The sequence below is a fragment of the Empidonax traillii genome, unplaced genomic scaffold (assembly GCF_003031625.1).
Source record: "Empidonax traillii isolate 1590-97213 ecotype Southwest subspecies unplaced genomic scaffold, ASM303162v1 scaffold492:size733235, whole genome shotgun sequence".
NCBI lineage: Eukaryota > Metazoa > Chordata > Aves > Passeriformes > Tyrannidae > Empidonax > Empidonax traillii.
In genome coordinates, this window is record NW_020955685.1 from 249,443 (window position 1) to 273,542 (window position 24,100).

A 24,100-nucleotide genomic window follows, 5' to 3' on the forward strand; every position below is an offset into this window, starting at 1 on the left:
CCTCTCAGGGGGTGCTCTGGAGGCTCAACAGCCCCAGCTCCCTCAGCCTTTCCTGGGCAGGGAGATGCTCCAGTGCCCTCCTCATCCTCCCAGCCTGCGCTGGAGCCGCTGCAGGAGCTCCCTGTGCCTGCTGTGCTGAGGAGCCAGAGCTGGGCCCAGCCCTGCAGATGTGCCTGCCCAGGGCTGGCCAGAGGGGCAGGGCTCATCCCTCCATCCCCCACACCCCTGGCCGTGCCCCCACACCTCTCTCTTCCCCTGCAGCGCAGTGCCCCTGGCCCACGTGGTGCTGGAGGGTCACAAGGACCGGCCACCCCTGGTCCTGCTCCACGGGCTCTTCGGCAGCCACGGCAACTTCCAGACGGTGGCCAAGACGCTGGTGCGGCGCGGGAGCGGCAAGGTGAGACCCGAGGGGGCACCCTGAGGAGGGGCACCGTGGGCAGTGCCCACAGGGTGACACGGTGCCCCTGCCCAGGCAGGTGCTGACGGTGGACGCCCGGAACCACGGCGGGAGCCCCCACAGCCCAGAGATGACCTACGAGGCCATGAGCTTGGACGTGCAGCACCTCCTGAGCCGCCTGGGCATTGCCAAGTGCATCCTGCTGGGACATAGCATGGGTGGCAAGACTGCCATGACATTGGCCTTGCAGCGGGTCAGCAGGCACAGGGCTCTGGGGGCAGGGTGGAACAGGCTCAGGGGGCTCCTGGGAGGGCTGTAGGAAGGGGGTGGCACTTCCAGGGGTGTTCACCAGTGCCAGCCTTGCCCCCAGCCCCACAGGGCCTTGTCTCCATCAGGGTGGGGTGCAGGAGCAAGTCCATGTCCACCAGCCCAAAGCTCTGCCCTGTCCCTCCAGCACCAATGGAGAGGGAGCTTGGAGATCAGTGCCAAGCAGAGGGGCTCTGGGAAGGGCACACGGAGGTCTCTACTGAAGCAGGAGGGAGCCAAGAGCCTCCAGGGAATCTGACTGGGAGTAGAGTCCTGTACCCTCTCCCACTGGAGGGATCTTGGGAGATCCTGGCATGGACATGCCCTGCTTGTGTCCCCAGCCAGACCTGGTGGAGCGCCTCATCGCCGTGGACATTGGTCCTGGCTCGACCGCCCCCGTGTCCGAATTCTCTGCCTACATCTCTGCCATGAAGGCAGTGAAGGTCCCGGCTGGCCTGTCCCGCTCTGCAGCCCGACAGCTGGCTGATGACCAGCTGCAGCCTGTGGTCAAGGTAGGAAATCCCGTGGGAGATGGAGGTGGAGGTGCCAGAACATCCCAGTTTGCTACTGAACAGTGCACCATCCCCTTCTGTGGCAGCTTCCACAGCTCAGACAGTTCCTCCTCACCAACCTAGTGGAGGCTGAGGGCCGCTATGTGTGGAGGGTGAACCTGGAGGCTATTTCCCGGCACCTGACAGATATCATGAACTTCCCTGTCTTCCACAAGCCGTATCCTGGCCCCACGCTCTTCCTGGGAGGGTCTGAGTCGCCCTATATCAGGTGGGACTGGAGAGAAGCGGTTCCAAGTCTGTGGTTTGACCCCTTTGTGCTCTTTGCAGCTGCTGAGGGTGGGAGGAAGCCCCCGGGGTGGGGGAGGTCCTGAGCAAGGTCTGTGCCTCCAGCAGCTGGTGACAGTGATGCTGGAGAGGGGACCTGGGGAGGGGACGTGGTCAGACCTGGGATCACCTACTGCATGAGGAAGGGGAGGGAAGACACCAGGAGGGACCTCTGACCATGGCACGTTCCCTTGTCCTGCAGCTCCAGAGACTACCCAGAGATCCAGCGCCTCTTCCCCAAGGCAGAGATCCAGTACATCAAAGGTGCAGGGCACATAGTCCATCAGGATAAATTCGAAGAATTCATCACTGCTGTCCTCAATTTCCTGCCACAGGTGTAGCCATGAAGACCAGGATTTCTGCAAGGACCGTGTGGGTCCTGAGGAGCTCTGGCCTCGGGCACAGGGCTTGGGGCTCTGTGAGGAAGGGCTCAGCCAGGACTGGCTGCTCTTGTTGCAGTCTGATCCTGCCTGCAAGGCTCTCCCATCCTGGTTGTCCTGCAGCCAGAGTGGAGAGGGACCTCCATCCCGCTGAGCTCTCCTGCCACCTTGCAGGGACACAGGGTGGCAGCAGCCCAGGACACTGTGCTGCCTGCACTGGAGTGTTGGGCGCTCGGAGGGGGCAGGAGAGCCCTCTCATTTTCCTGCTGCCAGACCAATCCGTGGATCTGGCTGTGACTTTGCAGAACGTGCAATAAAGCTGAATTGGTGCCAAGGCACAGCAGGGTTTGGATGTGGCTGTGGAGGGCAGGGAGGGCGTGGGGGGCACAGGGAGGGGCTCTCACTCGCCAGCAGGGATGCTGGTGGGAGGTGACAACTGCACTGGGCCCCTAATGTGACGAGCTGTGGGAGCAGTGCACAAGACACAGGTTGGAGGATCTGTTGTGACTCCCAGGGGAATCACATCCTTGCTCCACCTCTGGGGCAGCATGAGGATTGGGGAGCAGGGGAATCTGCTTCCCAAGCTGCCAGCCTGCGAGGGGGAGGCATGGAAACCCCCAGGGTGCATCTGTACAGCCTGTCCCAAAGGCAGGGGGTCCTTTCCTCCCTGAGCTCCCAATGATTTCTCTCCTCCTGCCTGCTCTGCATCCCCCCGAGGCAGCGTAACACACCCACCCCACCCACTGTGGGCTAGAGGCAGAGGAGCAGGGTGTCAGCTGCAAAAATCCCTTTATTGGACAATGGGTAAAGCCAGGGATGGGGTGGAAGTGGCTGTGGGGGGGACAGATCATCTCTGTCACAGCTGGGGACAGGCTCTGTCTGGGGACAATGAAGAGAGACACTTAACCAGCTTTGCACTTGGTGCTCCCCAGCATGGGCTTGCTCAGTTTGAGGTTGTTGGGAGGCCCCAAAGGGGAGGGAGGATGGCAGACCAAGGATGTTTTATTCCAGGCCTGGCTATAGCTGGCTGGCAGTGGGGCCACCAGGGTCTGGTTGGGAGACTCGCTGTGTTCCTGCAGAGCTGCTCTTGTCTCTTCCCCTTGTCCTTTTCTGACCAAGTGCATCTCTCAGGAGCAGGGTTGTGCTGGCCTTGAGCTTTCTGCTGTGTTACCTCAAACACTTTTGCTCTCTGTGTATTATTTTTTCACCAGTGAGGAACATCAGACCAAGAAGTTCCTGAGCCACTGGCTACTGAAACGAGTCCCTTGGGTGCCACGAGCCAGCTGGGGGGTGAGGCCTGGCCCCAGCTATCAGCACACAAAACCTTTGGACCGAGCCATGAGCTTTGGAGCCCAGGATCAATGGGGAATTTCTCCCCACTCCTTCCTGCTGTCCAAGTCCCAGGTTTGGGGCACAGACAAAAGGCTGCCACAGAGTTGGGAGGTGAAGAGACAGGAGGTCAGTGGCCCAGGAAGAAGTGGAACTTCCATCTGGTGGCATCTGCTGAGGGAATTTAGCAAAGCATTGTTGGACTTGGGGTGAGGGAGATGGCAGGGAGAAATGAGAGAACTCTGCTCCCTGCATTGGAAGGGTGCAGGGAGTCAGGAGGCATCCCAGGGGCATCCCAGGGCTGTGTGTCTGGTGCCATGGGCTGCACCAACATGCCAGGCTCGTATGCCCATAACATGTCAGGGTGCTGATGCCTCCAGAGACCCAGCTGAGTTCCCAGGCCAACCCAGAGCTGGATTTGACTCAGCCTGCTCCCAGGGGGCCTGCTGAGAAATGGCCTGGCCTGGCCTGAGCTCTGCTCCCAGCAGGATTTCTGACCCTTGGCACAGCTGCAGTTAAGCACAAAGCTCACCTTCAGGAAGAGCTCCTCTAAGTGGCTGTGACAGGCATGGTTTTGAAACTGCTCTGGCAGGCACTGGATGAAAGTGGAGTGTGTTGATGACCCCTGGGGGTCCCTATTCAGCCCCACAGGGGACAGCCACCCCCCCAAACTCTATTGTCACAGCATAGGGGGCTAAGAGCAGTGACACCCAACTGCCTCTTGCTTTCCAGCCTTGGATACTTCCCAGGGCTGGGCCCCATTCCAACATCCCATGGAGGTTCTGGGAGCCCCAGCACGTCTGGGAGCAGACGATGGCCCCTCATCACTCAGCCAGGTCAGCAGCCAGGCCCAGCTGCTCTGCCGAGGTGCCATCCTGAGGCTGTCAGTGGAGACCTGGCTGGGCCCTTGGAGCACAGTGTTAATGAGGAGCTGAGCCTTATCCATGCACGTCCTGCATTGATCCTGCACCTCTTCCACCCCACGGGGGCTCAGAACTCCTTGGCACAGCAGTAGGCCCAGCAGCCCAGAGGTCATTGGGTTGCTCACACATTCCACAGACTTTCCACATGTTCTGGAGCAGCTTCTCTGCAGGGTGGCACCATCAGCCCCACGTCACAGCTCTGGCTGTCCCACCTCCCCCTCCGTGTGCTTCCTCTTCCTCATCACCCCTCTGCCTGCTCCCCTTCCCCATCACCTCCTTTGGGTGTTCCCCCTGCCCCATTGCCAACCCAGGGTTCTGCTTCCTCCTTCATTTTCCAGCCTGGAGGTTTCCCTAGCCATCACCCACCTCCCCCTTTTCCCAGCCTGGAAAAATTGCACCAGGAAATTAATCTGCATAGACCCAGCAGCTGTCGGGAAGGCAGGAAGCTGCCAGCCCTCTCAGAGCCAGGCATGGGGCAGCCCCAGTGCCAGTCAGGGATGGTTGTCCTATGCCAAGGACCATCATCCCTTCGTGCATACCCCCCAAACCCTCCAGACCTGTCCGGGGCTGGGCTTGGCTCATCCCTTCCAGGGGCTGCAGGGAGACACCACCCGGGGCTTCCCACCCCCCTCGCCCGTTCCTGAGGGGAAGCGCAGCGCGGCCTCCCATTGGCCACGGCGGGACGCGCTGTGATTTCTCATTGGCCGCCCGGCATCGGGTCCCGCCCCACCCCGGCGTGTCACGGGATAGGCCTGGCGGGAGCCGCGGGAGGGGCGTGGCCTGGCAGTCGGCGGCGCTGGGCGGGGACGCGTTCCGTGCGCTGATTGGCCGGGGGCGCCGGCGGTGCCGGGCGCTGATTGGCGGCGGCGCGCGCGCCGGCGGCGGGGGGGCCGGGCGGGAGGCGCACGCGGCAGAGGCGGGAGCGGCGCGGCCGGAGCCGGGCGGGACCCCCGGACGGGGCAGGTGAGACCGGGGGTGCTCCGGGGGCGGAGGGCACCGGGGGGGCCGCCGGCAACCCCCTCCCGCCGCCCTCCCGCCGCCCCGGCGCTGCCGCTCCTCCTCCCCGCCGCCCGGCCAGCGCGGCCTCCCCAGGGCCTGTCCGTGAGGGGCGGCACCGCCCGCCGGCGGCGGCGGCGGCGGCAGCGCTGAGGCGGCGGCCCCTCCACCACACCGGGCGGGGGCGGGTTGGCCGGCGCAGCCCTGCCCTGCACCGCTCCGGCTCTGCGGCGCTCGGGGCCTGGGCCCTTCCCCGGGCTGAGCCCGCGGGCCCGGCTCGCTGCCCCTCTCCCCGGGGCCGCGGGGATCCCGCCTGGGAGCGGAGTGGAGGGTGGGAGGTTCTTGTGCCGCCGGGGAGCTGGTTCATGTTCTCACCCGGTTACCCTCCGGGGGTCACACGGGGCTGGGTTTTTGGAGCAGGTGCCTCCCCTCCGTGTGGGGCAGGAGCTGGTTCTGGCTGTAAGTTTGGTGGTGTTGCAGGCTGGACGTTTATTTCGAACCCCCTCAGCTAACGCTGTGTTGTCACCACTGGCTTCCCTGAAGCGTTTGCAACGATGCCTTTGGGTTTTCCTGCTGAATTAACTGAAGGGCGATGAACTCAAAATAACCCGTTTTAAATTGTGGGTTCCTAGGATGTTATTGGGGACAGTTTGTCAACGGTCTCATAAGCATCCTGCTGATGGTTTTGGCAGTGACCTGAAGGAAATTTGCAGCTAAAAAGCTGAGGAAGTGCCTGGTGAACTCGGAGTGCTGAGTGGGAAATGGCAGATGAGGATCCAGCACAGGGGTCTGGTTAGTTTGGCACTGGACTTTGGGCCACACATGCTTTACCAGAGAAAACAAACTATGCTGGAAGAGTCTGTAATGGGGGCAGAGAGGCAAGGGAGGAGTGGGATCTGTCCTAGGAAGCAGGAATTTTTGCCTGAGTTCATGGATATACTGAATGCAGAAAATCAGGCTGGAGGTGGGCGTTGGACCCTCACTGTAAAGGAGGAGGAGGAGAGGGAGCATTATCTCAGCAAACGCTGCTGCCTCTGGCTTTGGTGCCTGTGTGTGGTGGTTCAGAGCTGGTGGAAAACTGTGCAGAATTCAGAGATGTTGGGATTAAAGGTGAGAAAAGCTGCCATGTGGTGCTGAGAACTCCATCTGCTTCCTCCAGCAAGAACCTGAGAGGAGATCTGGCCAGTCTGCATGTGGAGGACAGAGGTTGGACGCTGGGAATTCAGTCTGGCTGGGAGAGGGGGGTACATGTGCATGCAAACCAAAATGTGTATTTTTAAGTGACAGAGCTTCAAGCATGAGCACAAACTTCCCAGAGGCAGCGATGACTTTGTATGGGCTGTCAGCTTTTACGTGGAGTCTCCGTATTTTCTTTTTTTTTGATAAAAGCAGCTGGGCTGGCAGCCCTGGGAGTTCTGGGGTCTGCTCTGCTTGGGGGTCAATAAGGTGGCTCTGATGTCTTTCAGGGAGTTTGCTGGAGGATGCATTTCTAAGTAAACTCGGATGAAGACTGGGAAATAAATTGGAAAGTTTCACTTATTATTTTCTAAGAACATCTGAGTTCCCCTTTCCTTTGTTGTGTTTGCAGGAATCTTTCTCTGGCTGTGATAGTTATTTAATATGTCTGAGAGAGCCTGAACAGGGACATTTCCACAGAGGTATCACTGCTGTGGGGTTTGTGGCAAAGTCCTTCCAGCCCTTCTGTCTCAACAACAGTGTCACTTAGCTGTCAGGTTGGGTTGTAACGAGCTAAAGGGAAGAAAAAAAAACCCCAAATCCAAATCAAGGGAAGCTTTGGGGGTAGATCTTGCTTTGGAGGAGGCTGCTGTGCCAGCTTTTATTGTGATCTTGATCTGCCAAATATGCAACTGGCCTGCTTTTGTTTTTTGTTTACGTGGGGCTTCTCAAAGTCTCCCTTGTCCCTGCGGGAGCGCAGGAAATGGCGTGAGCAGCCCTTCCCTGTCCTGGTCCCTCCATCTCACAGAGCTTTGCTCACCTGGAGGCAGGTACCAGGCCTGCATGGCCACTCAGTCTGTGAGGATTGCTCCAGGAACTGGGCTTTCTCCTCCACGAGACGTGGTTTAGTCTGTGCTGTTTGAGACGGAGCTATTTCCACTCCTCAGGCTCGTTCTCAGTAGTACCTTGAGAAGTGAAGAAAAAAGAGGTTACAGAGAGCTGGGATTGTTTCTGGCGTTGCACTGAGTGTGTGCAGTGGTGTTGGAGATGACTGAGCATTGTTTCACAGCAAAATCCAGCAGTGTCATCTAACCCAGATTATTTCCATCAGGGAGAAATGTGAACAGGAAAAATGCTTGCACATCACACTCAACTTCCCAGGGCAGGCACGTTCCCCCAGGAATTAAGAACTAGCAAGCAACTCTGAAAGCTCATACCTTTCTCTCCTACCTTCCAAGGCAGCTCCAGCCAGCCAGTTCCCCACGTGTTCCTGGATTTCCAGCAGGCTCTTACCGTGAGACTCTTACTGCTCTTTGCAGAACCAGATCAGGGCCCTTTTTAGATAATGATGAATGGAGACCAGAGCTATTTAAAAAATTACTTTGCTCTTAGCAAATTAGCGTAACAGATTAATCCCTGCTCATAATCCCTGGCCTGTTCTCCGGGAAGGTGGCACGGAGGAGCGGGGAGGAATTTTGTCTGGGTCGCTCCTCGCTGCTGTAATTTCTTCCCTTCTGTTCCTCCCCAGCGCTCCCGCAGTTCCCTGAGCTCCCAACAGCCCCAAAGGATAGGATTTCCCTTCGGAGGGATCAGATGATTAGCTTATAAATAGCAAATGCCTGCTCAGGCCCTGCTTTCCAGGGGGGGGTCGGTTCCTGTCTGGTACGGCCTCATCCGCACCTCACAACCCGGAGCCGAATCCAAGGGAATGGGGATGCTTTCCATGAGGGATGGGGAATTTCTGCGTGAAAGGAGAGTGAGGTGCTTCAGCTTTACAGCCAGAGCCTCAGAGGTTGGGATGGGTTGGAAGGCTCTGGCAGCAGCAGTGCACCGTGGTGCTGGGTTTTGCTGGAATAGCGCCTGGTTTCTTGCCTGGCGCAGGGAAATCGGCTCTTTTCCCTGGGAATGGGAGCTGAAATGAAACTGAAACGTGCTCAGGGGTTGAATCCTGCTTGAAATGAGCCCATTTTCCTGCCAGAGAGCCTGTGGTGCTGCTGGGGAGCCGCTGTCTCAAAACCTGAGCTCTTCGGGCTGCATCTCACCCCCCATCCCTTCCCTGCCATCTCTTTCCCTCCAACTTTCCTGCATTTATCTCTGGGCTGGCGAGTCTTGTGCTGCTGAGGGTCTGACACACATGGAGATTTGGATCTGTCAGGACTTCCTGGTGCTGGGGGTTGATGTGGAGCCTCCATTTGCTCTGTCATGCCTGGGTTTACCTCGGAGCTGGAGGAGCCCTTTCCCAGGAGGGATGGGGATTGGACTGTGGGAATAGTTTTGCCTGGGATTTCTTTTGCAGGATCCCTCTGCAGCGACCTGTGCGTGGTGGGCTCGGGGGCAGCGTCTGCCGTTCCCAGCAGAGAGAACTTTGGTGGGACAGAGCAACAGGAAAACTGAACAGCACACACAGCACCCTCAGAGCAGTTCCCGCTCTCTGCAACAGGAGGGACTTCGCTGTCACTTATTATTTTGACTGTGTTGCTCTTTCTCAGTTGAGATGCCCTCAAATTTCTTCTTCAGGAGGGAAAAGCCTGCCCAGGGCCTATTCCGAGGGGAGAGTTGTGTGTCAGTATATTCTGTTTCAACATGTATCAAGTTTCTGGCCTCAGAGGTTTCCTTTTATGTTGCGAGCATTTGTAGGCCCTTCATTCCCTTCAGCCTCTGATGCGGAGCATTACTGATCTGCCTGCCCTCCTGGGTCCTGTTGCTTATCTTCTAGGTGGGGTGTTTGCTCAGCAGGGTGTTTGACACAGCTGATCCCAGTCACTACATTCCCGGGAAGGTCCCCGGTCCAGCCGTGCACGGTGGGGTTTTGCTTTTGCTTTTGCATTTCTCTTGCCGGGGGACAGAAACACCCCCCTGTCCCTTGCAAGAGAGCGGGTCTGACCCCACCACGGAGATGGGAAGGATGGTGATGGGGATTGAGGTTTGCCTAAACCTTGGGAATGGGGTTTGCTAGGTAAAAGGTGGATGGGAATGTTCTGATGGCGACGTCCAGGTGATATGTTGGGCGCCTCTGTCTGAGACTGAACGAGAGCCAAATCTGGTGCCTTTAGCTGAGGTTGCTGACCACTGTCAGCTCCTCCCCGCTTTGGAGGAGCCTGTGCTGGCAGCAGGGCCAGGGGCAGACACGGCTCCCGACTTATCTGCTCGGGGGCAAAGTCTTGCAGCTGAACTTAAGCCCAGAATTGCAGCGGGGTGTTCTCTGGAGCTCAGCCTTCTGCCATTTCGTGCAGTCCGAGCAGCACCGACTGGGCAGCGGAGTTGTTGTGCCTTTTCCAACCTGACCAGTTCTTCTCTGCAAAATGAAACTGTGGAATTGCTCTCTGGCTGAACGTGCTTGGACATGGCACTGCTGGTGAGTGACAGCTTTGTGGTGAGGACCCTCAAAGCGTTTCTGCTCTGCAGTCAGTTGAATTGCTTAGACCCTGCCAGCCTTTCCCTGCTGGTCCCTGGTGGAGCCCAGGACTGCTGCGAGCGAGGGCTGCAGTTTGCATTGTTCCTTCTGGAAGCTTCAGAGGGTTTTGTCGTTTTGTTTTATTCTAGAAACTTGTTGAAGTAGCCAGCTTTCCCCGAGTGGATGAGTGCCTTGTGGCAATGCAGCATGAATCTATTCAGTCGCCTCTGTTGTTCAGACTGTGCTGCCTGAATTCACAATAATTTTTTTTTTTTTTTTATCTTTCGAAATACTTGTCGGAAGTCACTTCATTGCAGGAGCATGACTGGCACGTAGCGCTCAGGGCCACCAGTGGGACAGAGCCAGGTGGAATCTGTCCCACTGTCTTAATGGGAACAGGAGAAGCCGCTGTCCCGTTTAGTATCTCGTTTATGAGGCACCTACACCGAGCCTGGGGAACGCTTTGCTGAGGGTACCTGGGGAGAGCTTGGCTGCCTGCCCTGGGGTCATGCCCGTGCTTCCTGCAGCGCCTTGGCTGCCACCACCACCACCTGGCACCATCGTCACCCAGCGGGCCCCTCGTGACCCTGGGTGCTCAGGTGTAGCTTTAGGAGGATGTGAGGAGCCCTGGAATTTTTGCTTCTTGCCCCAGTCAGCACTGCTTGGGCTTGCACTCCCTTCTGCTTTCCAGCCACGCTGCCCCCCCTTCCTGCTGCCCCTGTGCCAAAGGCACTTCTGCCTTCCTTCCCGGACAGCAGGCTGAGTTTTCCAAAGGCTAAAATGTTCTGTTCTTGCTGAAAACTTTGGAGCAAGCCCATGGCATCTGGGCACAGGCCAGAAAGCCTGTGCTGCCCTGCAGGTCAGGCTTGGGGCAGTGGAAATGAGTCTGTTCAGGCACGAGGCTGAAGTCGGCTGTGGAGCAGAGCAGCCTGTGTGTGCCAGGGCTGGCTTTGGGTGGGAGAGGCCCAGCTGTGATGTGTTTGGGGGCTTGGTGGGAAGATGCACAGCAAAGTGGGATTTGGTGAGCTCCTCTGGAAGCACCAGAGATTTTATTCAAGATGTTGTGTTTGTACCACTGAGGGTGCTGTGTCTGCTGTACATTCCCAGTGACCCGGGGTGTTAATTTTTCCCCCTGGCTGTGCTGAAGTACAGTTCATGTTTTGGAGTCCTCTTGACAACTTCCCTGTGCCTGTGGGTAGGTCTGGGCCCTTGTCAACCCCACATTCCCTCTCCAGTGCTCCTCCAGGGTGACTCTAGGGTTTGTCACAGCCTGAGACTTCTATGTCCTCTCTATGTGGGATTTATTTCCTTTGATGCTAAAGTTCAGTGCTGCTTCATTTTTTGAAAGCTGAGGTCCTCGTGACTCGGGGAGCTGCTGCTGAGTTCTGGTGTGATGAATGTCTGTTCCTGTGCCTGCCATGCAGCCAATTCCCTCCAGTCCCAATGGACAGCGGGATGGCTGGGAGCCCTGCAGGGGGATTAACTCTGGCTCCCCTTTCTGGGGTATCAGCTTTTCCTTCTGTGTATTTGGATCCTTTGTGCTCCTAAACAATGTGCCTGCTTCTTCTCAGTCCTCTCCAAACATCTCTCTCACCTGCATGGGGCTGTTCATCACCTGCCTGGAGTGGAGGGGAGGATATGCTGCTTCTAGAAAGTGCCACACTCAGTATTTCTCTGTCAGGGAGCTCCTGGCTTGTGTTTTTCAGATCCATCCCTTTCCAAGAGATGTCTTCTCTAGGAAAGGAAAGCTCCCAGTGCCCCCTCTTTCTCACACAGCAGGTGATATCCAGAGGCCATGGATGTGTGTGCAATCCCAGCCAGAGGATGTGGATATAGCAAGAGGGAGTCTGGGCAATGAGAAATCTCATGCTTGCAGCAAGGAAACATCTCCATCTAGACCTGGCTTCCACAAAGTGCCAGGGGCTCTGCCTGCTTCCCTTTTTCCTTTTGCAGGAAGAGGGAATAACACCCTGTCCAGGGAGAGGGACAAGAGCTGAGGTCAGCAGTGGCTCTTCACAAAGCAGTTGTTGCCTGGCTGAGCTGATTGATAACCAGGTGATTGGGAATTTTGGTACCGGTGCCAGCCTCGGTCAGTACTACAGCTCACAGTGCCTTTATAAAGTACTTTTATTTCTAGATTTAGGGAGTTTTATCATCCCCAGGATAACCCAGTGCTGTGTATCCTTCCTGTTCCTGCTCCAGCTCCCACACTGCAGCCCTGCTCAGGGCCTTGGTACCTGTGAACTTGGGCAGATGAAATTGTGCTGTGCTCTGAATGTCTGGTACTGATGTGCACTGAGCTTTTGTGTGTGGGTGTAGCTGCCCACAGGGAAGAGAAAGTCCCTTGATTTCCAAAGGAGAAGTGCTGGTTTGTGCTGTGAAGTCCCTGTTTTCCAGGGGGTTTTGAACCTGTGGTGCATCACTGTTGTTCCTAAAGGGCACACAGTGGCAGGAGTCCAGGAGGTGTTCGTTAGAAGTGCTGTGGTGAGGGGAGAGACCCCCAGGCACTGGAGGTCGGTACAGAAATCCCCGAGGGGATCCAGACGTTCCCTGCGGCTTTGCCACATTGCACCATCTCCCAGGGCAGAGCCAACTGCTCCTCTGCCTGTGGGGGAAATGTCCCTCTGGCAGAGCTGTTGCTGCAGCAGCTTTGCTCCCTGACAGCTCCGTTTCTGCTCCTCAGCTGCCATCCTTGGAGGGGGCGTCTGCCATGCCTGGTGAGAGCAGAGTGGGATTTGGGGGGCAGCATCTTTGGAGGGATGACCAGGCACATCATCAGTGATGATGCTGACTCTGCTCCTGGGTGTTGTTGTGTCCCACAGCCCTTTGGGAGCATGAGGAGCTGTGTTGGAGAGAGGCTTTGCTGCTTGCTGAAGGTGAGGGATGAGTCTGGTTGCAGAAGGGATAATTAATGGAGCTGCCTCAAGCTGAGATTTGATGGGCTTAGGGAGGAGCGGGGCCTGCAGGGAAACCTCTGCAGGGCTTGGAGATAATAAATGATCAGAACAGAGTGAACGGGCCTGCTGTGGCCTGAAGGATTGGCCACATCCTTTTTCAGTGTCTGGGGCTGACTCACACCCCTGACCATTCTCTCTGGGAGAGCTGGTAGCTTCCAGCATCCAAGGTGCTGTGCTCGTTGTAGATGGATTGCAGGCAGGGGGAATGCCAAGGTAGCCGGCAGGGAGCCAGCAGGGCTGGATGCACGTCCCTGGGGGAGTGGGTGTCAGGGCTGGGATATGCCAGCAAACCCTCCCTGCTGTCCTTTGCCCTTCTCAGGCTGGCACGAGGTCATGTCTTACCTACCCTGGTCTTTGCTCTTTCCCCTTACTGTAAATGAAAGGTCAATACATTCACCCTCTCCAGGGAGTGCCACGCTTCCCTGTGTGCCAGCAGGGAGATGGATCCCTCTGCTGCCTCGTGTGTGCATTTCCAAAGGAAAACAGGTGGCCAAGCACCTTGGGATGCTGGATAAGATGATCCTAGACAGAGCCTGTTTTGTTCAGCAAGGAGAGCGAAGGGAGATGATTTTTTTTTTAATATGAAAGTCTCGAATGCAGAGGTTCTCTGCAGGTCTGGCTCATTAGGAAACTGTGCAGAGCTTTCGTTGCTGCTGCTTAATGAGGCAAAAGAGGAAGTAAAAGTGAGTTTGTGCTGTAAAGTGGACTCACAGTTTTGTTTTATTATAAACCACAGACTCGGTGAAAAGTGAGTCCCACCCCACCTCCCTTTCTCCTACTGCATCGTTCCTTCTTCAATAGGTGTTTTTACTAGAGGAATTCCCAGAAGTATGACAGGAACTGTTCTTCCTGTGAGCTTGTCTTTTATTGAAACACAAGAGGAAGTTCCTTAGACTTCTCCAAAAAGGTTCAATAGGTCTGTAGCAGAGGAAGTCACATTTTCAGCGTGTTTTACTCATGACGAAGCAGCCAAAACCGAAGCCGGAACGAGCAGCCGGTTCCTCTGCTGGAATTCCCTGGGGAGCAGCATCCCAGCGGGTGGGATCCCACTGCCCTTGTGCTGCTGCTCCTGTTTCCTCCCACCCCCCAAAATCCCACAGCAAAGGGTTGATACTGGAGCCATAGGAGCTGGGGAGTGGGAAGGTGCCTCACTGGGTGCCGTGATTCCAGCTTTCCGCTCGGCCTGTTCCGTGGTGCTGAAACCCAGGGTGTGACCTGTGTGCCAGAGTGTGGGCTGGAGTGGATACACAGCACTGGGGAAGACCTGGATTCGGCTGGAACTGCCACTGGTTTCAGCAGCCATGGGGTTCCATCTGTGCCTGTCAGTGATGCACTGATGGGAGGAAGGGAACTGCCTCGTGTTTGGGCAAAGACAATAAAAATCCCATTGCTTCCTGAGATTTATCTTAAGTAGAGTCAGTCTGATGCATTTCAGTTCTATCCTAAACCTTTTAGAGGCAGGAATTTGATCCCTAATGAGTCTTCTTCCCTTTGATAACTATAATAAATCCCAGGCTCTGTTCCTAGCCCTGATAAAACCTCGTGTGAATTGCAGCAGATGAGTATAAATCCTCAGGCTCCTTTCGGTGCCGAGCCCGGCATGTGGCCACCTTCACCCCTCCATCCTGCTGGAAGCTGGCAGCAGGGAGGGACAGGGTGTGTGAATGTGAGCAGCTCTTGCTGCTAGATAAGCTGGGCACTTGCTATATATATTTATATATCCCATTGCCTTTCCTTCCCTTGGATCGATTGGCTGGGGGTTTCCCTTTCTCCGAGTGCCTTTGGAGCGGCCGGCATGGCCAGCGCTGTTTTTAGCAGCAGTTAAGCTCGTGGTGGAGAGCAGGGATGGGAGCACTTAAGCTCAGCTGAACTTGCTGACCTGCCCACATCCTTTGAGGTGAGGTTATTAATGAAAGCAGGTCAGTGTGCAAGGCAGTCCCTCCATGGGATTTTCCATTGCTGAAGTACAAAGCATTTTTGCGGGCTCCGGATACCTGGAAATTAGAGACCAGGGGATCTACTTTAACCTTCTTAAACCAACTGGGGTGAAACAGAATTGTTCAAGGCCAGGTGAGGTACTGCTTGGTTTTGGGAGAGATACCACCCCCAGGAAAGCCTCAGGAAGGGCAAGTTTCCAAGTTCATTGCCTGGTTGGGAAGAGCAGCAGTGGCAACACAAGCCCACAGTGCCAGAAGGATGGAGGGTGTCCAGGCTGTCAACATAACAAACCATCTGGAGGTGCTGCCCACAAGCCCAGGCTTTCCACAAGAGCCAACCATGCTCAGGTTGGACATGTAATCCCAAGGGAGCTCTTAACTTATTAATAACAGCTCTCAAGTGTTTCCCTCTCCTCTTGCGGTCTTCTGTATCGTCATGGTAGAAACCCTGAGCACCTGCCCATTGCTCTGTTTTAGAGGTTCTTCCTGGGGAAGGGGGAGATGGGAATTTCATTTGATGATGGCACAATTAGGGCAAGTTTTAGAGAGGAGCTGGGTTTCCACCAGGAGTGTTCCCAGCCACATTTCAAGGCTTGGACATCGCTGTCAGCGCTGCAGATCCTGGTGCAGGATCCACCTCCTTAGGGCAGCTGGTTGTGGGGAGGCTGCTGGGGAAACTGGGCTTAGTTTGGGTGAGTCAGGAGAAGAAATCCCGATGCTTTGTTGTGCTCCCAAACCTGCTGTGGTTTCGGTCGTGGCTTTCGCACGTCCGTGCTTGTGTGCGTTGCTGAAAAATGCTTCATTTCATTCCCATGGAGGAAAGCTCCTCTTGGAGGAAACAGGCTCTCCTAGAAATTTTGTCTGTTAATGAAGGCACGTGGGCTCTGGCCTGGGGTCTGGCCAGCAGCACGTGGTTCCAGAGTCCAGGAGGCACAGCCGGAGCTGGAATTGCAGCTGTCACAGGGCTGTGAACCCCAGTACTGTTACAGGACCATTACAGGGCATGTGATCACCTGGAATAACAGCAGGATCTTTTTCTTTTAGACATTGTTTCTACTGACTGTCTGTCCCACTGGGGATCCAGATCCTTGCAGGCAGGTACCAGTTTGGATGCCAGAGGTGTCCAGCTGCCTTTACCAAGGGCTGTAGGTCCCCCATCCATCCTGTCCTCTGGCTGCAGGCAGATGCCTCAGAAACCCTAGGAGTCCTAAAGTAATACCAGATGTGTCTGTTTATACACCTGTATAAAAGAATAATAGTTATATTTATGAAAACAACAGGGCTGGATTTGTGTTGCGGCTGTTGGGTTGAAGTTGTTTTAAAATACCCACATGTGGAGTGCAAGGATGTTGCAGGTGGATGCTCCGGAGAGCCCTGAGCTAGGCTGGGAAAAGCTGTTGTGGGATGGAGAGGGGGAGAGATTTCAGAGCCTTCTGGTGCATTTGGGTCACATATTTCATGTTTTTCTGCAGTCACAAAGATTGCTTTTCAAAGAAAACCACGGCTGTCAGAGACTCCCCGAGCTGACGGGAATTAAAAGGTGAATTCTCCTCATGCATAACGAGATCTGAGTGTTTGCACAGAGAGCAGTTTAGACAGTACTTTTCCAGCCTGGAGACTTGGGATGTGACCTCAGTAGTGCAGGCACCATTTCCTTGAAGCTGTTGCTGCTTCCTTCCTGAGGCTGAGTTCAGATCAGTGCATGGTGAGGAGAGAGGCACTGCCAGGGCAGGGTGAGAGTGAGCCCACTGCCCACACATCCCTCCCTGCAGGCTGCAGGACCCCCAGGAGCAGGCAGGAGTCTGGATTGCAGCTGGGATGGATCCATCTGCACTGCTTTGGGTAGGGACCAGGCAATTGTTTGTACTTGAATAAAGGCTTAATTGTGACTTGAAATGTCCCAACTGTTTTTTAAAAGAAAAGCAAACAAAGCTCCGAGAACAACGGGCTGGAGTTACAGGGGACTTGGGAAATGTTTGCCAAAGCTGTGCTTCCTGTCTCTGTCAGTGTGATGGTTATGGAGTTCAGCTTGGAGCCTTAGCTTTGAATCCCATCTCTGCCAGCTCGGGATGAAAGCCCTGGAGGGTGGGGATGGCACAGGGGCAGCGGGGGCTCTCTCGGTCCGTGGCTCCTCCATGTGCCCTCGCTGAAATGAATGAGGGGTCTGTCCTGCTCTCTGCTGCTGCCTTGGGCTTCTCCCTGGCTAGGATGGGAAATGAATCAGCACGGCCATGGCAGAGCCTCTGCCAGTCCCAGTTCCCTGCCAGCTCCTTGGGAAGACGAAGGAGGAGGCGGAGGCTGCCCTGGCAAGGGAGCATCCCCAGTGTGCTGCTGCCACCTGGTGCCACCAGCTGCCCCGGCCCCGGGGCTGTGTCACAGCCTTGGGAAAGGAAGGGAGACGATCCCACACTGGCTCTGCTTCCTTTGCAGTCGCTGCTGTCCCCTTGAAACTGGGATTTCACTGCCATTAATGTAAAGAGTGGAGTCAGCTGGCAGGCAGGCAGGCTGCTGGAATTAATTATGCTTAAAGCCACTGCAGAGATGGATGGCAGTGCTCGTTAGGGCTCTGGCAAAGCATTCTCTTCCCTCATTATCCTGAACACCTTGATGGCGTCTGGGTGGCACTGCTGGACCCTCCGGGCTGGGGTCTGTCAATCTGCCCACGTCCCACCACCTCACAGAATCACAGAATGCCTGGGCTGGAAGGGACCTTACAGATCATCTTGTTCCATCTTGCACATGGTATAAACTGTTCTGTGGCTCCTCTGCATGTCCATCTCTCCTGACTCCTGGCTGAGCGAGACGTGGCAGAGGAAAGGGGTGGGACAGACAAAATGCTGTTGGGGATGTGGTCCTGCAGCTTGGATGCACCAGAGGGATCTCCCCCTCCCTTGTTTCTTCACTCTTCTGCAAAACAAGTTGTCATTAGACCACTGATGGTGTCCCCAGGCTCAGCTGTCCCCGGACACAGAGGTGACTGGCAGCTCTTTGCTCCAGGTGCATCCTTGGCCCAGCCTATCGAGTTTGGAATTTTTTGAATTCTGGTGGTGTTTTCCTCCCCCAAGCTCTGATCTTCTTTGCCCATTTCCCCCTCCAGCTCTCTCCACACCCTCTTCTACATTCCTGCATCCTTCCTTGCAAGGCTATTTATTCCACCCCCAGCAGTCCTCATTTCTACACCGTTCACTGGCATGACCCCAAACCTGTCTGTACCCCAGTGGTGCTCCTGCCCCGGGGTCCTCACCCCAGTGCAGCTCCTGGTTCACCCCAGTTGCCAGGACACTCTGCTCCATTCCCTATACCAGGTACTTGTTCTCTGGCTTGTCCTGTCACCTGCAGTCGCTGTGTGTGACCTTACCCTCACACACACATCCCTCTGCCCTCCTTTGCAGCTGGCACACGCTTGTTTGTGTCCCCCCTTGATCCCAGGCTCCTTCACAGGGCTGGATACTCTGTCCCTGTATTCCCTGTGTCACTCCATGACCATCACCAGCCTCCAACATCCTCTTGCTCTGGGAGTGGGCATGAGGACCAGCACAGCCACCTCTGGATGTGTTTTTGAGGGCCTTTCTCCCTGACTGTGCAGTCAGGAGCATTCCTGCCCACTCCAGTCCTGCAAATTGCTGCTCTCTGTGTCCTGGTCTGAGCTCCTGGGAACAGTCCCATGTTTGAAGCCTAGATGTTCCCCCCTGGAATGCAAGTGGAGCCTAATCAGCCTTCAAAGAGGTCTTGATTGTTTTGAAATATGAAGAAAAAACCCACTTCCAGGGCATTTTAATGATGACCTGGCTCTTTGGTTGGAGGGCCAGGAAGGGTCTGCAAGCCGTGACCTTTTCCCAGTGGCTGTGGGTGAGCCAAGGTGGAATGTGGTTGGCTCTGTGCCATGGGCTGAGTGAGGTGACATCCATGTCCTTGACATCCCTGTCCTGCTCCCTGTTGGCCTGAGAATGTCTCCCAACACCCAGGATGGGTCATGCAGGTGCAGCTCTGCAGTGCCATGGCAGGTATCCCCTTCCCCACATCTCCCAGGTGGGATAACTTTGGATATAGGACTCACTGATCTCCTTGGGAAGAGCAGCTGGAGGTTTGGGATGTGCTGAGGGCACCACAGGCAGCTCTGCTTGCCCAGAGCTCTGTGGGGGGGATTTATGTTTTCAGACATGGACTGAAAACCAGCTCTTTAATCCACTGTAAGTACTCCAAGCAGCAACAAGGACAACTTTTTCCATAAGTTTGATGGAATTTATTCCGTTCTGAAATTTCATCTACCAGTAATTGGATTGAGATCTATCCTTGCCCAGAGCTGATGATATTTTGCATAAATACTTCAGCATATTGAAGGATTTTTAAAAAAATTATAATTCTTATTTGGTTTTAAAGCTGCATATCCAAGCTGTTTTTATTTTGGATCACTAGATGGGATTGGTCTTCCTGCTCTAAACATGCTGGCTGAGCCCTGGCCACCCAGAGGCAATTGTAGCTGTGGTCCCAGCAGTGCTGGGGACAGAAGTGCCACCAATCCATCCCCTCTGCCACCACTGCTCTCATATATCATTGCAGTAGACTTTTTGCCTGTCCCTGTGGAGCAGCTCAAGTGGAGGTGCCTGTGGGGTCCTCTAATTCTACAATTCCAGCAGGCCTTCATCCATGGCTAATTCTGCATCTTGGAATTCATCCCTTGCCCCTGGTTAGACCCATAAATTATGATCCCTTCCAGAGCAATCTGAATACTTTGGCAACTTGTCACCATCATCTGGTGTTGCTGTGACATTCCTGAGCTCTGGTAGCCCCATCCTTTCTTTTTAGTAGTTATTCAGCAGTAAAAGAGAATTGTTGTCAAAGAGCAGCTGGTCGTGGCCTTCATTAGGAACAGCCCTCAGAATTGTAATTTTGTTTAAAATAACAAAGACCATCCCATACAGTCTGCTTTGCATGTAGCTGTAGGGTCTGACAATTATATTTTTAGCCTTTAATTAGTCGAGAGGCTTGAGAGGACTGTTTCTGTTTCATTTGGGATCACAATAAGGCTAACAGGGTCTGTGCTTTTTGAGTTTTTTTTTCCTAACATCCCCTGTTCAATATTGGACTTATTTTTCTCCCTTGAAGTGCACCAGGACCAGCTCTACGATTTTAGCTGAAATTAAAGCAAAACTCTGCCCGGGGCAGGCGCTGTGCTCCAACTGCAAACAATTGCTGCAGTTTTATGAGCAATTAAAACCGAGTTTCCCGGCGGGAAGTGAGGAGCTGCCAGGGGCCACCCACCTCGCCTGGGGCACCCACAACACCCCAGGGAGTGGCTGGAGCTGTGTCAGGACAGGGTCAGGGTGGATCTCAGCCAAAGGTTCTTCCCCCAGAGGGTGGTTGGCACTGAACAGGCTCCCCAGGGCAGTGGGCACAGCCCCAAGGCTGCCAGAGCTGCAGGAGGGTTTGGATGATCCTCTGGGGCACAGGGGGGGACTCTTGGGGCTGGAACTGTGCAGGGCTGAGGGTTGGAGCCCAATGATCCTTGGGGGTCCCTCCCAGCTCAGCACATTCCACAATTCTGTGACACCCCTACGGCCATGCTGACCCACCGGGAAACCAGAACTGCCTTTCCCACCTTTCCAAAGCTCCATGTGTGTGTCTGAAATCCCCCTGTGTGTGATGGGCATCCCCCCTCTCTCCCCCAGGACCTCTGCTCCCCCTACTGTGCTGGCAGGGAGTTCCATTCCTCGTTGTTCCATGTTCCCTGTGCCTGGCTCAGTGTTGTTAATCTGGTGTGCTGGAGGCAGGGCTTTAAGCTTTTCTCAAAGACTCCTGTAAATCCACAGCTCTGGACTTTTGTGGCACCTCCATGAGATGTGGAGAGGCAGAGAGAACTGATTCTCCTGATTTTTGCTTGGAGAGCTGGGGTTTCCAGGGCGTGTTCGGTTTCTTGGATTGCAGCTGAAGGGAGACAGTTGGGTGTTTGAGTCCAGAGCTGCAGTTTGGGAAAGGACAGTCGCTGGTGTGTGTGACAGTCTGGCCAGGGCCAAGGCTGAGCTTGCTGGAGGAGGATGGTCCAGCTCTGCAGGCAGAGCTCTGTCCTGGCCAGGCTCTTCCAGCATCTGCAGGGAGCTGGGACAGAGGTTTCCAGACACTGCTCCGGTCCCTGCTTCTCACCAGGAGGGGCAAAGATCCCTGGGGGCAGCAGTGTGGTTGTGTAAGGAGGTGTAGTGTGAGTCACACGGGCAGGAGGTTGCAGAGGGAGCAAATTAAAGGGTTTACAAGTGTTCTCAGCTCTGACATGGCATTATTATTGGAGGGTTTGGCTCCCGGGCTGAGAGTTCCGGGGCAGTTACGAGCTATAAAAGTGCTCGAGTGCAGTGAGCTATTTTCTCTCCTTCCCCCAACCTGGGTGTGTCAGGTGGCATCACCCCCTGGCCCCAGCAGCACCATCCTGTGATGGAGGGGATGGGGAGGGCAGTGCTCTCTTGGGCTGGCCGTGGGGGGTGAGCCCCGTGCTCTGCCCCTGCTGCCACAGCAGCACAACACTGGGAGGGTTTGGGTTTGGGGCGACTCAGGGGTGATGGTTGACAAAAAAACTCCACTGGGCTGCCTGGGCAGCAGGTGAGGGAGATTCTGCCCCTCTCTGGTGAGACCCCACCTGGAATGCCGTGTACAGTTTTGGTGCCCCCAAAATAAGAAGCACATGGAACTGCTGGAGCAAGTCCAGAGGAGGCCACGAAGTTGATAAGAGGACTGGAGAACCTCCCCTTTGGAGACAGGCTGGGAGAGTTGGGGCTGTTCAGCCTGGAGGAGAGGAGGTTGTGTGGAGACCTCCCAGCTCCTTCCAGAATCCAAAGGGGCTACAAGGAAGCCAGAGAGAAGCTCTGCATCAGGAACTGGAGGGACAGGACAAGGGGGAATGCCTTCCCACTGCCAGAGGGTAGGGTTAGATGGGATATTGGGAAGAAATTCTCCCCTGTGAGGGTGAGGAGGCCCCATCCCTGAAAGTGTCCAAAGCCAGGTTGGACGGGGCTTGGAGCAGCCTGGGATAGTGGAAGGTGTCCCTGTCCATGGCAGTGGGGGTTGGAATGTGATGGTCTTTAAGGTCCCTTCCAGCCCAAAGCATTCTGTGATTCTGTCTGTGTGTGAAAAGGCATCTTTCTCTTTTCCCTTCTCTCCAGTTCCATCCTTTCTGTCTTGGCTTTCCCTGACTCTGGTCCTCTTTTCATTTGATTCCGTAGCATCAGCCTCCACCTTGGCACAGCAGGTGACCACCCCCAGCCTCTCCCCAGTGACTGAGATTTTAAGGGGAGCTTCTGACCTGGATTTTGGGGGAATCCAACATCTTTGCTTGGGAAACAGACCCTGGAGCTGCTGCCAAACCTGACTTGCACAGGAGAGGTGGTGGGTGCCAGCCTAGAGAGGTGCTGGACAGAGGTGCTGGGTGCTTTGGGCAGCTGCCACCTCCTTCCCAAGGGCTGGAGACCCTTTGGCTGGAAGCCACAGTGGCAGAGCCAGCAGGACACAGCAGCCTTTGGAAGGAGGAGCCCTGAAACGGGGGGGATGCATTTGGGATGCCTCACAGGAACATGTGGAGATGCACGAGCAAAGCCTGGGCCGGGTAGTGCTGGAGGTCTTCGGTGCTACAAGCAGCACTTGGGTTTTTGTGGTATCTCCTGGCTTTCTTCATCCCATAAATCCTCAGGAGCCCCTTCAGCTCCATCCCTGCTCTGACAGCAGGAGGAGGAAGCGCTCGGGGATGGAGGAGTGACAGCATTCCTGCAGGCTGAGCTCATGCTCAGTCCCCTGCCGTGAATTGCCTTTTTCTCGGGCAACTGTGGCTTTCCAGAGGAGCTGGGGGATGGGAGCCAGGAGGAACTTCCTCACACATGACACAGCCAAAGAGTTTCGGTGTCTGGCCATTACCAACTTCTCCTCTGAGGAAGGAACTGAGAAACTGAGGTGGCCATGAGTAATGATTGGATAAATCTGTACCTGCTCTGCAGGAACAGTCCTCGTGTGTCATTCGGTGTTAATAATTCAGATAGCTTCAGATTTCCTGAAAAAAAGCATTTTTAACATTTTATTTCCCTTGCTAATTGTGCTTCTCATCTCACTTGTAAGTCACCTGCTGGCACTGACTCTCCCAAGTGGTGTGGTGGCTGCTGCTCGTCCCTGTGTGAAGTCCTGAGATGTGACATCATTTCTAAATCGTGGAAAAAAGGCTTTTATAGTTGAAAAGAGCCAGGCTGAACTAGGTTTGAAGGGTGACATTGCAGTATTTGGCTTTTTCTGTTTTCCTAGGAAGTTCGATTCCCATTGTGGGGGTTTTTTTCATAGTTTCCTGAAGCTTGGTGATCTGCTTTTAAATGTAAGGTAATGTCATGGAATGGTTTGGGTTGGAGGTACCTTAAAGACCCTCCTGACATAGACATGGACACCTACCAGCCCAGGTTGCTCCAAGCCCCGTCCAACCTGGCCTTGGACACTTCCAGGGATGGGGCAGCCACAGCTTCTCTGGGCAACCTGTGCCAGGGCCTGCCCACCCTCAGAAGGAGGAATTTCCTCCCAACATTCCATCCAACCCTGCCCTCTGACACTTTGAAGCCATTCCTCCTTGTCCTGTCCCTCCATGCCTTGTCCCCAGTCCCTCTCCAGCTCTTCTGGAGCCCCTTTAGGCCCTGCAAGGGGCTCTCAGGTCTCCCTGGATCCTTCTCTTCCCCAGGTGAACCCCCCCAGCTCTCCCAGCCTGGCTCCAGAGCAGAGGGGCTCCAGCCCTGGGAGCATCTCCATGACCCTATAAAGATAATTAAATGTATCAATATATTGCATAACTTTTGAGTCCTTTCTGACCTCCCATTCCTTTCTCCTGTCCTTTCCTGTCAAAGGCCAAGGATAATGATTCCAACCTCAGGCGGGGTGGCAGCTCCCTCCCACCGGGCTCCCGGTGAGAGGGTGAGAGGCACATTCCAGCCATGACTCCTCGATGCTGGCATTCAGCTTGGCCTTCTGGCGTGGGGGTGCCAAACCTCACCTGATTCTGGGCTGGGAAGGAAATTCCTGAGCAAGGGAAAGCCTTGGGCAGGTATTCCAAAGCTCTTTTGTGGCTGACACAGTTCCTCAGTGGGTGGAAGGAGGGGGTTGCTCAGCCTGGGGCGTGTCGTGTGAGATGTTTAGACACTCTCCAGTTTGACCTTGGCATTTGTATTTCACCTAAGGAGGAGAGAGGTTAAAATTAATGGTGGCCAAAATTACCAAAGTCCTTGAGTGTTCTTGAAGCTTTGGCGTGCAAAAATCAGGTTTGGTTGGTGAGCTCTGACTGAGTTCTGAACATCCCTGCTTAAAACACTATTGGATTTAATAAACATTAGGACACATCTGGAACTACAGAATCCCAGAATGGTTTGGGTTGGAAGGAACCTTAAAGCTCATCTCATCTCATGGGCAGGGACACCTTCCACTAGACCAGCTTGCTCCAAGCCATGTCCAGCCTGGCCCCTGA

General features: G+C 55.0%; 2 protein-coding genes across 3 annotated transcripts in view; both read left to right on the top strand.

Moving 5' to 3' along the window:
* Positions 1–2,257, top strand: part of ABHD11 (abhydrolase domain containing 11) — a gene marked incomplete at its 5' end in the record, with an annotated part of 2,578 nt that extends 321 nt beyond the window's left edge. The window contains 5 exons of the mRNA XM_027896309.1: positions 262–397; positions 477–650; positions 1,045–1,215; positions 1,302–1,483; positions 1,742–2,257. Coding sequence (XP_027752110.1) covers positions 262–397; positions 477–650; positions 1,045–1,215; positions 1,302–1,483; positions 1,742–1,880 — 802 coding nt within the window. The remainder of the gene's footprint in view (positions 1–261; positions 398–476; positions 651–1,044; positions 1,216–1,301; positions 1,484–1,741) is intronic.
* A 2,811-nt stretch (positions 2,258–5,068) lies between these two features.
* The window catches only part of MTMR4 (myotubularin related protein 4), a 55,690-nt gene continuing 36,658 nt past the window's right edge, over positions 5,069–24,100 (top strand). The window contains exon 1 of one of the 2 annotated variants that reach the window (XM_027896300.1): positions 5,069–5,134. The gene's annotated coding sequence lies outside the window, so the exon portion shown is untranslated. Of the gene's footprint in view, positions 5,135–9,527; positions 9,699–24,100 lie in introns of those variants that run through there. The other variant, XM_027896301.1, reaches the window with a different exon arrangement.